Source organism: Callionymus lyra, chromosome 6 (genome assembly GCF_982586985.1).
Source record: "Callionymus lyra chromosome 6, fCalLyr1.hap1.1, whole genome shotgun sequence".
Lineage (NCBI taxonomy): Eukaryota > Metazoa > Chordata > Actinopteri > Syngnathiformes > Callionymidae > Callionymus > Callionymus lyra.
In genome coordinates, this window is record NC_141823.1 from 4015090 (window position 1) to 4028492 (window position 13403).

Here is a 13403-nt window from a genome sequence, read left to right on the forward strand (position 1 = left end):
AAAGAGTTTTACATGAACATGTTCTTCATCGCCAAAGAGTTTCACGTGAACATGTTCTTCATCTCCAAAGAGTTTTACGTGAAAATGTTCTTCATCTCCAAAGCGTTTTACATGAACATGTTCTTCATCTCCAAAGAGTTTTACGTGAAAATGTTCTTCATCTCCAAAGAGTTTTACATGAACATGTTCTTCATCGCCAAAGAGTTTTACGTGAACATGTTCTTCATCTCCAAAGAGTTTTACGTGAAAATGTTCTTCATCTCCAAAGAGTTTCACGTGAACATGTTCTTCATCTCCAAAGAGTTTTACGTGAAAATGTTCTTCATCTCCAAAGAGTTTTACATGAACATGTTCTTCATCTCCAAAGAGTTTCACGTGAACATGTTCTTCATCTCCAAAGAGTTTTACGTGAACATGTTCTTCATCTCCAAAGAGTTTTACGTGAACATGTTCTTCATCTCTAAAGAGTTTTACGTGAACATGTTCTTCATCTCCAAAGAGTTTTACATGAACATGTTCTTCATCTCTAAAGAGTTTTACGTGAACATGTTCTTCATCTCCAAAGAGTTTTACGTGAACATGTTCTTCATCTCCAAAGAGTTTTACGTGAAAATGTTCTTCATCTCCAAAGAGTTTTACGTGAACATGTTCTTCATCTCTAAAGAGTTTTACATGAACATGTTCTTCATCTCCAAAGAGTTTTACGTGAAAATGTTCTTCATCTCCAAAGAGTTTTACATGAACATGTTCTTCATCGCCAAAGAGTTTCACGTGAACATGTTCTTCATCTCCAAAGAGTTTTACGTGAAAATGTTCTTCATCTCCAAAGCGTTTTACATGAACATGTTCTTCATCTCCAAAGAGTTTTACGTGAAAATGTTCTTCATCTCCAAAGAGTTTTACATGAACATGTTCTTCATCGCCAAAGAGTTTTACGTGAACATGTTCTTCATCTCCAAAGAGTTTTACGTGAACATGTTCTTCATCTCCAAAGAGTTTTACGTGAACATGTTCTTCATCTCCAAAGAGTTTTACGTGAACATGTTCTTCATCTCCAAAGAGTTTTACGTGAACATGTTCTTCATCTCCAAAGAGTTTTACGTGAACATGTTCTTCATCTCCAAAGAGTTTTACGTGAACATGTTCTTCATCTCCAAAGAGTTTTACGTGAACATGTTCTTCATCTCCAAAGAGTTTCACGTGAACATGTTCTTCATCTCCAAAGAGTTTCACGTGAACATGTTCTTCATCTCCAAAGAGTTTTACGTGAACATGTTCTTCATCTCCAAAGAGTTTTACGTGAACATGTTCTTCATCTCCAAAGAGTTTCACGTGAACATGTTCTTCATCTCCAAAGAGTTTTACGTGAAAATGTTCTTCATCTCCAAAGAGTTTTACATGAACATGTTCTTCATCTCCAAAGAGTTTCACGTGAACATGTTCTTCATCTCCAAAGAGTTTTACGTGAACATGTTCTTCATCTCCAAAGAGTTTTACGTGAACATGTTCTTCATCTCCAAAGAGTTTTACATGAACATGTTCTTCATCTCCAAAGAGTTTCACGTGAACATGTTCTTCATCTCCAAAGAGTTTTACGTGAACATGTTCTTCATCTCCAAAGAGTTTTACGTGAACATGTTCTTCATCTCCAAAGAGTTTTACGTGAACATGTTCTTCATCTCCAAAGAGTTTTACGTGAACATGTTCTTCATCTCCAAAGAGTTTTACGTGAACATGTTCTTCATCTCTAAAGAGTTTTACGTGAACATGTTCTTCATCTCCAAAGAGTTTCACGTGAACATGTTCTTCATCTCCAAAGAGTTTTACGTGAACATGGTCTTCATCTCCAAAGAGTTTTACGTGAACATGTTCTTCATCTCTAAAGAGTTTTACGTGAACATGGTCTTCATCTCCAAAGAGTTTTACATGAACATGTTCTTCATCTCTAAAGAGTTTTACGTGAACATGTTCTTCATCTCCAAAGAGTTTTACGTGAACATGTTCTTCATCTCCAAAGAGTTTTACGTGAACATGTTCTTCATCTCCAAAGAGTTTTACGTGAACATGTTCTTCATCTCCAAAGAGTTTTACGTGAACATGTTCTTCATCTCCAAAGAGTTTTACGTGAACATGTTCTTCATCTCCAAAGAGTTTTACGTGAACATGTTCTTCATCTCTAAAGAGTTTTACGTGAACATGTTCTTCATCTCCAAAGAGTTTTACGTGAACATGTTCTTCATCTCCAAAGAGTTTTACATGAACATGTTCTTCATCTCCAAAGAGTTTTACGTGAACATGTTCTTCATCTCCAAAGAGTTTTACGTGAACATGTTCTTCATCTCCAAAGAGTTTTACGTGAACATGTTCTTCATCTCTAAAGAGTTTTACGTGAACATGTTCTTCATCTCCAAAGAGTTTCACGTGAACATGTTCTTCATCTCCAAAGAGTTTTACGTGAACATGGTCTTCATCTCCAAAGAGTTTTACGTGAACATGTTCTTCATCTCTAAAGAGTTTTACGTGAACATGGTCTTCATCTCCAAAGAGTTTTACATGAACATGTTCTTCATCTCTAAAGAGTTTTACGTGAACATGTTCTTCATCTCCAAAGAGTTTTACGTGAACATGTTCTTCATCTCCAAAGAGTTTTACGTGAACATGTTCTTCATCTCCAAAGAGTTTTACGTGAACATGTTCTTCATCTCCAAAGAGTTTTACGTGAACATGTTCTTCATCTCCAAAGAGTTTTACGTGAACATGTTCTTCATCTCCAAAGAGTTTTACGTGAACATGTTCTTCATCTCTAAAGAGTTTTACGTGAACATGTTCTTCATCTCCAAAGAGTTTTACGTGAACATGTTCTTCATCTCCAAAGAGTTTTACATGAACATGTTCTTCATCTCCAAAGAGTTTTACGTGAACATGTTCTTCATCTCCAAAGAGTTTTACGTGAACATGTTCTTCATCTCCAAAGAGTTTTACGTGAACATGTTCTTCATCTCCAAAGAGTTTTACGTGAACACATTCTTCATCTCCAAAGAGTTTTACGTGAAAATGTTCTTCATCTCCAAAGAGTTTTACGTGAACATGTTCTTCATCTCCAAAGAGTTTTACGTGAAAATGTTCTTCATCTCCAAAGAGTTTTACGTGAACATGTTCTTCATCTCTAAAGAGTAATTAAAACCACTGGGCATTTGAAGGGTTAAATAAACTCCTAAAAGAACCAAGAAAGGAAGAACTTACTCTAACATATGATCACATTTAAATGAAGGTTTTGTTAAATCATGAAAAATAAATTCCCTTTGTTAAATTATGTAATAATGTGTTCGATTATATTTATCTTTAAAGGATATTTAGGACGTATTGTTGTTTTTTACAACGACATGTGTATATAGATATTTATGTTGTGAATACGTGTCGTGTATAAATACTTAATTTATGTATACAGTACATCTGCTTAGAATATGCATTTCATTATACTTAATGTAATATTGTTTTTACATTAGCATACTTATGTTTCTGCATATGTGTGTAGTATATTTGTATTTTTACAATTATGTGTCTATATAGATAGAGAAGTGTTATGTATTTATAAGTATCTACTCTGTCGCTCAATTACTAACAAAGTACAACCTTTAAAAAGTCACAAATCCTCCGTTGATTTCAGCCTATTTTTTTAGCCTTTAGCAGCTTGACTGAGGATAAGAGGATACAGTGGACTCAAGCAGACTATATATATTCTACTCCATCATGTTATTTTTACAGTTCTATCCTCCTGGTGTTTGTCAGCAACTGTCTTCAGGACGTTGGTCTCACCTTGAAGTTTCTCCCTCAAGCTCTCGTTGCCACTGCTGTCTCGGATCAGCGCCGCCGAGCGCGAGAGGATGTCGGTGGCGTGCGGCAGCAGCAGCTGCAGGTGTTTGTGCAGCAGAGCGACGCTGCTCCAGTTCTGTGGAAACAACCGTCGGTGAAGCATCCTCCGCACGGACCAACAATAACACACACACACACACACTCACCTCGCTGTCGCCGTTTGAGTGACAGAAGGCCAGGAGCTGTTTCTGCAGCGAACACAGCAACAGGTGCAGGTGTGCAGGCTGGCTGCTGTCTGATGATGTCATTTCCTGCTGGAGTTTATCGCTGTTCTTCTCCAGCTCGCCGAAGGCCTGATCCTGGAACAGCATCCATATATAGAAGTGTATCAGTGTCGGAATAATGACATTTAACTCATTTAAATGTTGATTTTTTTATTGAAATGTTGTTTTTTTGTATAATTTAATTCCATAATTTCAATATTGATTGTTTTTTTATAATCAATAACAAAGTCAATGCAGTTTTTTAAACAAATAGAGTTTGATATTTTAATTTCAATGATTCAAAAATGAATGAAGTAAATGTTGTTTTTTTTAAATTTGTAGCCTTTTAAACTCAATATAAAATGTTGCTATAGAAGTTCCACCAAACAATACCATTGTTTTATGATGATTTGCTGTCGTCTCATGAACAGACGTGCGTCGCTTGATTGGCTGAAAGTTTGAGAGTATTTTTATTTTATCAGATAGATAGATAGCAAAATGATATCAACATTTTTATATCCATATCAAAAGGCTACAAAGTTATACATATTGATTTTGGAACATTTACTCCTGAATTATTGAAATTAAAATTAAAAACTACAGTATGTGTAAAAGAAATATTAATTCGTTTTGTTTTTTATTATTATTCAAGGGTTAAAAAATTGTATTTAAAAAAAACAACCTTTCAATATAGAAATGAGTCAAAATGAAAAATAAATTAATCAAATGTTAAATTTCTGTATGGAGTTTCTATATTCTCTCTGTGTTGCGTGGGTTTACTCCGGGCACTCCGGTTTCCTCTCACAGTCCAAACGCATGCAGAGGTTGATTGAGAACTTAGTCCATTGATACGAGTGTATGTGTGAATGATTGTGAGTCTTTGTGTGTCCTGAGACAGACTCCCGTCCTGTCCAGGGTGTCCCCCGAAGAAACTGGGACAGACTCCCCATAAAGGGTTAAGCGGTAGAAAATCGATGATTGAAGTTCAATATTCTGATGTCACTTACAGTGTAGAAGCCCAGGTTCCTCAGCAAGGTCTTCATGAGGATCTCAGCCAGGTGAGTGTCAGGGTGGCTGCTCCCGACGTAGCCCAGGTCCGAGGCTGTGGCCGACCCAGAGGGGAGAACCTCAGGACTGTCGGCCGGGGAGCTGTAGCCCAGAAGAGAAGCCACGTGCGTGTTGTCCTGCAGACTGGTGAGGATGATGTCCAGCTGCATCCTCTGCGTCACACACATGTTCAAGCTGCTGGACTTCATCTCACGAGAGACGCTGGTGGTCGTACCTGACCCTTGGACAGACTCTCCCATCTGTCCGGGCCCTGAGGCAGCAGCGAGTGCAGCAGCTCCATCCTCTCTCTGAGCGGCGGCAGCAGCATGGTGGCGCCCACTGACAGGGTGTCAATCACAGCCTGAGACGCAGAGAGGAATCAAGATTTAAGGTTTTTCATCGTTAACGTGACATGAAATGTATATTTGACTCTTTAATGATTCTTTTGAACGATTCTCTTGAGCGATTCTCTTTTAAACGGTGCTACTAAACCACAGAAACGATTGTATTTGAACATCTTGGAAATGGATTCTCTTAAATGATTCTTGAAAGCAATTTTTTTTTCATTTTTATAAAGGATTCTTCTATACAAGTCTCTCAAACAATTATTTTTAATGATCCTCTTTAACAATTCTCCCAAACATCTCTCACACGATCCTTTTTATTCTCTTTACTATAAACATTTTCTTAACAATTCTATTTAAAGAATATCTTAAAATGATTAATTCTTACAACCGTCATGAAAATTAAAAACGAATATCAAGAAAACTGGTCTCAAAGTCAGGGGTCACGAGAGGTCATCTCTTGTGGAGACGGGTCCACAGGCTGAAGGGTCATTAGGCAGTTTAATCTATTTAATAGATTTTATTTTCACTTTAAATTTGTTCCATTTGTGTCTCATGTTTTGCGTGACTTGTTGTGTAAATCTGTTCCATCTTTACGATATAAATGATGACATTATGATGATATTTACTCATCGTCGAGTCCCTCGTTCTGCTCTCAGTAAAACGTACAAGTGAAGGACTTTCATAATCTCTGACGACCCTGGTACCGGGACTGACCTCCTGGATGTCGTCGGGAACAGACGAGTCCATCAGTCTGAAGAGCAGGTTCCTCAGAGGTCTGGCCTGACGACCCAGAATGCTGGTGGCCACGCCCCCTGCCAGTGCCAGAGCCAGGTGATTGGAGAGGAGGCGGAGACAGAGCTTGAGGAAGTGATGATGTTCCCTGTATGACATCACAACGGGGGACATTTGAGAAACCGTCCACGGCCGCGGGGAGTGAAGGGGTCGGTACCGTGAGGAGGCGAAGGGCGCGGGCGGGACCTCACTGTTGATGCCGTCGCAGTAACACTCCAGGAAGGAGCGCAGGTGCGAGAAGGTGCTCTCCTCCAGGTCCACGCAGTACGGACGATGCCAGGCCACCACTTGTCTGAGGGAAGGTGAAGATTGAAGCCACCATGACGGCGACAGGAGGAGGCGACGCTCACCTGTCTCTCGGGAGAGCGGTCCACGCCAGGCTGTGGGAGGTCCCGGCAGAGATCTGTTGAATGGCCACGCCGTCCAGACCCACCACCTTTTTGGGTTTGGTGATGGGCCCGGTGGAGTTCCCCTGACCGCACTGACCCATGGAGTTGTTCCCCCACGCGTACACCTCGTTGTCTAGCAACAGAACCAGCGCGGAGTTGAAACGCTGACCCGGAAGGAGGCGAAACAGAACCGGACGAGCCGAGGTACTGACCGTGCGAGAGGGCCAGGCAGTGACTGTCACCGATGGACACGTCCACCACTCGGGTCGTCGCCAGCTCCTCCACCAGCTTTGGTCGGAGAGCCGTCGCTTCAGAAGAACCGCAGCCCAGACAAGCACCGCAGCCCCAGGCGTACACCTGCAGGTTCACATGTCAAGATACACCTGCAGGTTCACACACGTCAAGATACACCTGCAGGTTCACACACGTCAAGATACACCTGCAGGTTCACACACGTCAAGATACACCTGCAGGCTCACATGTCAGGTACTAGGACTGCAACTATGATGTCATACAACTAGAGTCTGGCATCGTTTAGAGTTTAAGGATTTGGTTTTTATTTCAATGGTCCTTATTAATCACAATCTTTCACGACTCTCTCTCTCTCTCTCTCTCTCTCTCTCTCTCTCTCTCTCTCTCTCTCTCTCTCTCTCTCTCTCTCTCTCTCTCTCTCTCTCTCTCTCTCTCTCTCTCTCTCTCTCTCTCTCTCTCTCTCTCTCTCTCTCTCTCTCTCTCTCTCTCTCTCTCTCTCTCTCTCTCTCGCGGGCGGCTCTCTCTCTCGCGGGCGACGCTCTCTCTCGCGGGCGACGCTCTCTCTCGCGGGCGACGCTCTCTCTCTCGCGGGCGACGCTCTCTCTCTCGCGGGCGACGCTCTCTCTCTCGCGGGCGACGCTCTCTCTCTCGCGGGCGACTCTCTCTCTCGGGCGACTCTCTCTCTCGGGCGACTCTCTCTCTCGCGGGCGACTCTCTCTCTCGCGGGCGACTCTCTCTCTCGCGACTCTCTCGCGCGCGACTCTCTCGCGGGCGACTCTCTCGCGGGCGACTCTCTCGCGGGCGACTCTCTCGCGCGCGACTCTCTCGCGGGCGACTCTCTCGCGGGCGACTCTCTCGCGGGCGACTCTCTCGCGGGCGACTCTCTCTCTCGCGGGCGACTCTCTCTCTCGCGGGCGACTCTCTCTCTCGCGGGCGACTCTCTCTCTCGCGGGCGACTCTCTCTCTCGCGGGCGACTCTCTCTCTCGCGGGCGGCTCTCTCTCTCGCGGGCGGCTCTCTCTCTCGCGGGCGGCTCTCTCTCTCGCGGGCGGCTCTCTCTCTCGCGGGCGGCTCTCTCTCTCGCGGGCGGCTCTCTCTCGCGGGCGGCTCTCTCTCGCGGGCGGCTCTCTCTCGCGGGCGGCTCTCTCTCGCGGGCGGCTCTCTCTCGCGGGCGGCTCTCTCTCGCGGGCGGCTCTCTCTCGCGGGCGGCTCTCTCTCGCGGGCGGCTCTCTCTCGCGGGCGGCTCTCTCTCGCGGGCGGCTCTCTCTCGCGGGCGGCTCTCTCTCGCGGGCGGCTCTCTCTCGCGGGCGGCTCTCTCTCGCGGGCGGCTCTCTCTCGCGGGCGGCTCTCTCTCGCGGGCGGCTCTCTCTCCTATACAACCCTTTTTTTTTTCTTAAACAGTTCTCTTTAGCGATTCTAAATGATGAATCTTGTAGAAGATCATCTCAGACAATCCTTTTAAACTATTTTCTCGGGCGACTCTCTCTCGGGCGACTCTCACTCTCTCTCGGGCGACTCTCTCGCGGGCGACTCTCTCGCGCGCGACTCTCTCGCGGGCGACTCTCTCGCGGGCGACTCTCTCGCGGGCGACTCTCTCGCGCGCGACTCTCTCGCGGGCGACTCTCTCGCGGGCGACTCTCTCGCGGGCGACTCTCTCGCGGGCGACTCTCTCTCTCGCGGGCGACTCTCTCTCTCGCGGGCGACTCTCTCTCTCGCGGGCGACTCTCTCTCTCGCGGGCGACTCTCTCTCGCGGGCGACTCTCTCTCTCGCGGGCGACTCTCTCTCTCGCGGGCGACTCTCTCTCTCGCGGGCGACTCTCTCTCTCGCGGGCGACTCTCTCTCTCGCGGGCGACTCTCTCTCTCGCGGGCGACTCTCTCTCTCGCGGGCGACGCCGGGCGACGCTCTCTCTCGCGGGCGACGCCGGGCGACGCTCTCTCTCGCGGGCGACGCCGGGCGACGCTCTCTCTCGCGGGCGACGCCGGGCGACGCTCTCTCTCGCGGGCGACGCTCTCTCTCGCGGGCGACGCTCTCTCTCGCGGGCGACGCTCTCTCTCGCGGGCGACGCTCTCTCTCGCGGGCGACGCTCTCTCTCGCGGGCGACGCTCTCTCTCGCGGGCGGCTCTCTCTCGCGGGCGGCTCTCTCTCGCGGGCGGCTCTCTCTCGCGGGCGGCTCTCTCTCGCGGGCGACTCTCTCTCCTACACGACCCTTTTTTTTTTTCTTAAACAGTTCTCTTTAGCGATTCTAACGATTTTCTATGATGAATCTCGTAGAAGATCATCTCAGACAATCGTTTTAAACTATTTTCTCGGGCGACTCTCTCTCGAGCGACTCTCTCTCTCGGGCGACTCTCTCTCTCGGGCGACTCTCTCTCTCGGGCGACTCTCTCTCTCGGGCGACTCTCTCTCTCGGGCGACTCTCTCTCTCGGGCGACTCTCTCTCCTACACGACCCTTTTTTTTTCTTAAACAGTTCTCTTTAGCGATTCTAACGATTCTCTATGATGAATCTCGTAGAAGATCATCTCAGACAATCGTTTTAAACTATTTTCTTTAACAGAATCATTAACTGTTAATGTTACAACTATTATCCTAAACAATTCTACGAAACAATTCTCTTTACAACTACGATTCTCTTAAAAGATTCTCTTGAAAGATTTTCTTGAAAGATTCTCTTGAAAGATTCTCTTAAAAGTTTCTCTTGAAAGATTCTCTTAAAAGATTCTCTTAAAAGATTCTCTTAAAAGATTCTCTTAAGCTACATTGTTTTAGACGAATATTGAAATATAAAATGTAAAAGTAAGTAAGTAAGTAATTTATATTTATACAGCACTTTTCCAGACCAGGGTCACAAAGCACTTAAACAATCAAAACAATATTCAATAAAGTATAAACTTTAAAGATCAAGATAAAACTGAGAACAACACAGGAGTTCCAGAAAATCAAGGAAAGGCCTGAACAAATAGAAACGTCTTAAGATGTTTCTTGAAGGAGTCAGTAGATCATCAAACACAGAGATGGTTACAAAGCTTAGGAGCAACAGGATTTCTTTCCTCTGGTCCTGAACCGTGTTCAGGAACCATCAGTAGATTCTGGTCCACAGACCTCAGAGCCCGAGCTGGGGTGTAAGGCTGGATCAGATCACTGATGGAAGGATGAGCTTGACCATGAATAAAAGTGTGATTGTAAAGCTTCCTCTGAAATTACATGGTATCAACGTCTCCAGGACAAAATCCAGACTCACCTGTCCAGTGGAGGTGAGGGCCAGAGACGACTGACTCCCGGCGCACACCTTCCTGATGAACATCCCCTGAAGCGCTTCGATCACCTTTGGCTTGTAAACTCTGTTAGTGTCACCATGACCTAGTTTTCCTAAACACACATAAATACTTATTATTCATCCGACATCAGAACACAAGACATGTTGACTCGTGTGTTTTATATGATGAGTCTTGAACATTGATGAGCTGTAGCAGTTTGTCGTATCTATATTTAAAAGTTATTTCTCAATACATTAATCACGTCTGAGCGACAACAGTGTTTCTGCATGTGATTTATTGTGCGATACACACTCTTTATATGCATCTTCTGTGTGAATAATTCTGCGATTCGTGCTGCTGTTACTGTCGAGTTCCTCCACTGTGGGACGAATAAATCTCATCTCACGCTGGATTCCTTAGATTTAATAGAAACACACCATTATATTTGCTCATCAGAAGTCAAGGCTTTTTTAAGAGTGTGATCCTGGGATTAAAATTCCAGTTGTGTTAACGGTTTGTGTTCAAACTAGTCACCTTCAGGTCACAATTCCTTGCATGAAATAAAGTTATAACAATGCAGTCGGAATAAAAGGTATAATATGGAAGTATATCAATGTCATCACAATCGTAATATGTATTTTTTATTTAATTAATTAATTTAAATGTATTTACGGGGTTTTAAGCATTTGATTATTTTAATGAATAATGGATACAATTAAATACATTCTATGAAAGGTTGAATTAGTTTGAATTTTTTTACAACATTTTTTGTATTCAATTATTTTCTTTAAATCAACCTTTCAACATGGAAACGATTGAATTTAATTATTAAAATAAATAATTCAATGCATTGAAAAAAAAAAGCATTTAAAAGTTTAGACTTTATTGATATTCTGATCCCCTTCAAAATAAAAGCAAATTCCTTTTTTTTTTATTCCGTGACCTCTTGACCCACTAATGGTCTCGACTCACAGGTTGAGATGCATTTTCAGGATGTTTTCAATGTTAGTGAATGTTGAGACATAGTTAGGATTGTTAACATGTGTGTGAAACAGTTGTGCGTCGTACCGTTGTCGCCTCCCCCGAACGACCAAACGGTGCGTCCATCTTTGGAGAGCGCCAGGGTGTGGGAGCTCCCGCACGACACCTCGCCCACGTTGCTGATGTCTTTGACCAGCGTGGGGATGTTCCTGCTGTTGCTGTCCCCGTGACCTGCGAGCGACGCTACTTCAGGAGTCGCTTTTTTATGACATCATCAGACACGTCGTTGCGTACGACACTCACCGAGTCGCCCGAAATCTCCTTCTCCCCACGTGTATAACTCCCCGTCCTCGCTGACGGCAGCACTGTGTCTGTAACCAGCACTAACACACACCACCACCTGACAAACACACACAACCAGTTAATAAGTCAACACACTTCAAGCAGAGTCGTCTGACCTTCCCCTGCACGGGTCCCTGGATCAGCTTGGGGTACTTCTGCGTGGAGCTGTTCCCGTGGCCCAGCTTGCCGTAGTCTCCGTCCCCCCAGCTGAACACCTCGCCCTCCGTGGTGAAGGCCAGCGTGTGGCCGTCCGAGCCCTTGGACGAAGACACCTTCTTGATGGCCCGGTGGGGTTCAAAGGTCAGCTTCTTCAGCGAGGACTGGTTGTTGGAGTCGCCCAGTCCCAGCCGCCCGTAGCTGCCTTTCCCGCACGCCCGCACGCCACCGTCCGACGAGATGACGAAGGTGCAGTACTGGCCAGCTTCGATCTGAGGGGCAGACCAACTGCAGCTGAAAGTTGTGTTGATGTTGTGCGACTGCGTGAGAGCTGTGTGTGTGTTTTATATGGAAGTGTCATCAGAATATCGATGACACTTGGATGATTGGATTAAACATTTCATATGTAGAAACTTCAAATGTTGTCTTTAAGGCATTAAATGTTTTAAATTAATTAAATAGTTTTTATATCAAAAGATTGGATTTGTTTGTAATTAAATCATTTATTCAAAAGTATCTATATTGAAAGGATGAATTTCTATAATAATCACTTTTTTTTTTTAATTTATTCAAAATTATGTTTTTTCATTCAGTTTAATATTCTTATTCCAATTATACAATAAAACATTTTCATAATTCAATGTTTTAAACTTATAGTCAATAGAAAAATGTTGGTACACTATATCAGTCACATGATCGGCTGATGCCGTGTGATTGGCTGAAAGTTCCATCAAGTAGCTTTTTTTTATTGGAACAACATTTGATATAACATTTAAAGGGCTATGAAATAAGAAAAGATTGAATTAAAAAATGATCATTTTGAAAATATTAGAATATAAAATCAATATACAAATTATTTAATGTAATTATTCAATTTAAACAAATAAAAAATATATGTTATAGAATTATACATATATAAAAATCAATAAAATCATGTCGAGCTAAAAAAAAACATTTTAATAAAAGAAATGTGAAGTTTTAACATTTGAAATTTGGCCAATCAATATTCTGATGGCACTGATTGATAAACTATAAAGAGTTTTAGTTCCTTACAACAAACATCTATAGAAATGTTTCTGTAAAATATCATAATAAATGTTTTTCATTGAATATACATTTAAATTCAAAAAGGGAAAGTGATAACTCCCAAGGCATTATGGGGGTTTTCTTACCGTCTGAGCATCGGAGAAGGTGGAGGTGAGCTTGGGCTGCAGGATCTTCTCCTGGGTTCCCTCCACGAGCTGGTGGCTGCTGTTGCTCCCCCACACGAAGACCTCGCACGTCTCCGTCACCACAGGGACCTCCCCGGCCTGGATGTTCTCTGGACTCACGCAGGTCCTGGAGTAATCCGACGCCATCCTGCACACCTGCCGACGGAGAGCGCGACTCAAAACACGTGTCGGATTTGAATGGATGAGAATCGTGACGACGACTCACCTCTTCCAAGAGACAAAGTGCAGCTTCATACAAGGAACAGAGTCCGTCAGCGTTGCGACTCGGCTCTCGCCACTGACTGCGATCAGCAGAGGAGCCCTGGAAGACAAACATACGTTTACTGCACACGAGAAGATCGGAAACAAAGCATTTGAGATAATGTCAGAGAGGAGAGAGAAGAGAAACAATAAAGTAAACAATCCTAAAAACATATGTACTAAAAAGGTCAAAGATAACACAGGAGTTCCAGAAAATCAGGGAAAATCCTGCATGAATAAGAAAGTCTTACAGTGTTAATAGAGTTTAACATCATGATTTTGTTTCACAATA

At 43.8% G+C, this 13403-nt stretch overlaps 1 protein-coding gene across 3 annotated transcripts in view; it reads right to left on the reverse strand.

The window, feature by feature from the left end:
* Positions 1-13403, reverse strand: part of herc1 (HECT and RLD domain containing E3 ubiquitin protein ligase family member 1) — a 73777-nt gene that overhangs the window by 55581 nt on the left and 4793 nt on the right. For all 3 annotated transcript variants that reach the window (XM_087793075.1, XM_087793073.1, XM_087793076.1), the window contains exons 3-16: positions 13077-13172; positions 12812-13006; positions 11600-11911; positions 11445-11541; positions 11229-11372; positions 10145-10272; positions 6864-7008; positions 6613-6784; positions 6420-6554; positions 6185-6350; positions 5359-5484; positions 5084-5296; positions 4020-4172; positions 3817-3949 (exon numbers count right to left, since the gene is read on the reverse strand). In XM_087793075.1, the coding sequence (XP_087649201.1) occupies positions 3817-3949; positions 4020-4172; positions 5084-5296; positions 5359-5484; positions 6185-6350; positions 6420-6554; positions 6613-6784; positions 6864-7008; positions 10145-10272; positions 11229-11372; positions 11445-11541; positions 11600-11911; positions 12812-13006; positions 13077-13172 (2215 nt within the window). The remainder of the gene's footprint in view (positions 1-3816; positions 3950-4019; positions 4173-5083; positions 5297-5358; positions 5485-6184; positions 6351-6419; positions 6555-6612; positions 6785-6863; positions 7009-10144; positions 10273-11228; positions 11373-11444; positions 11542-11599; positions 11912-12811; positions 13007-13076; positions 13173-13403) is intronic.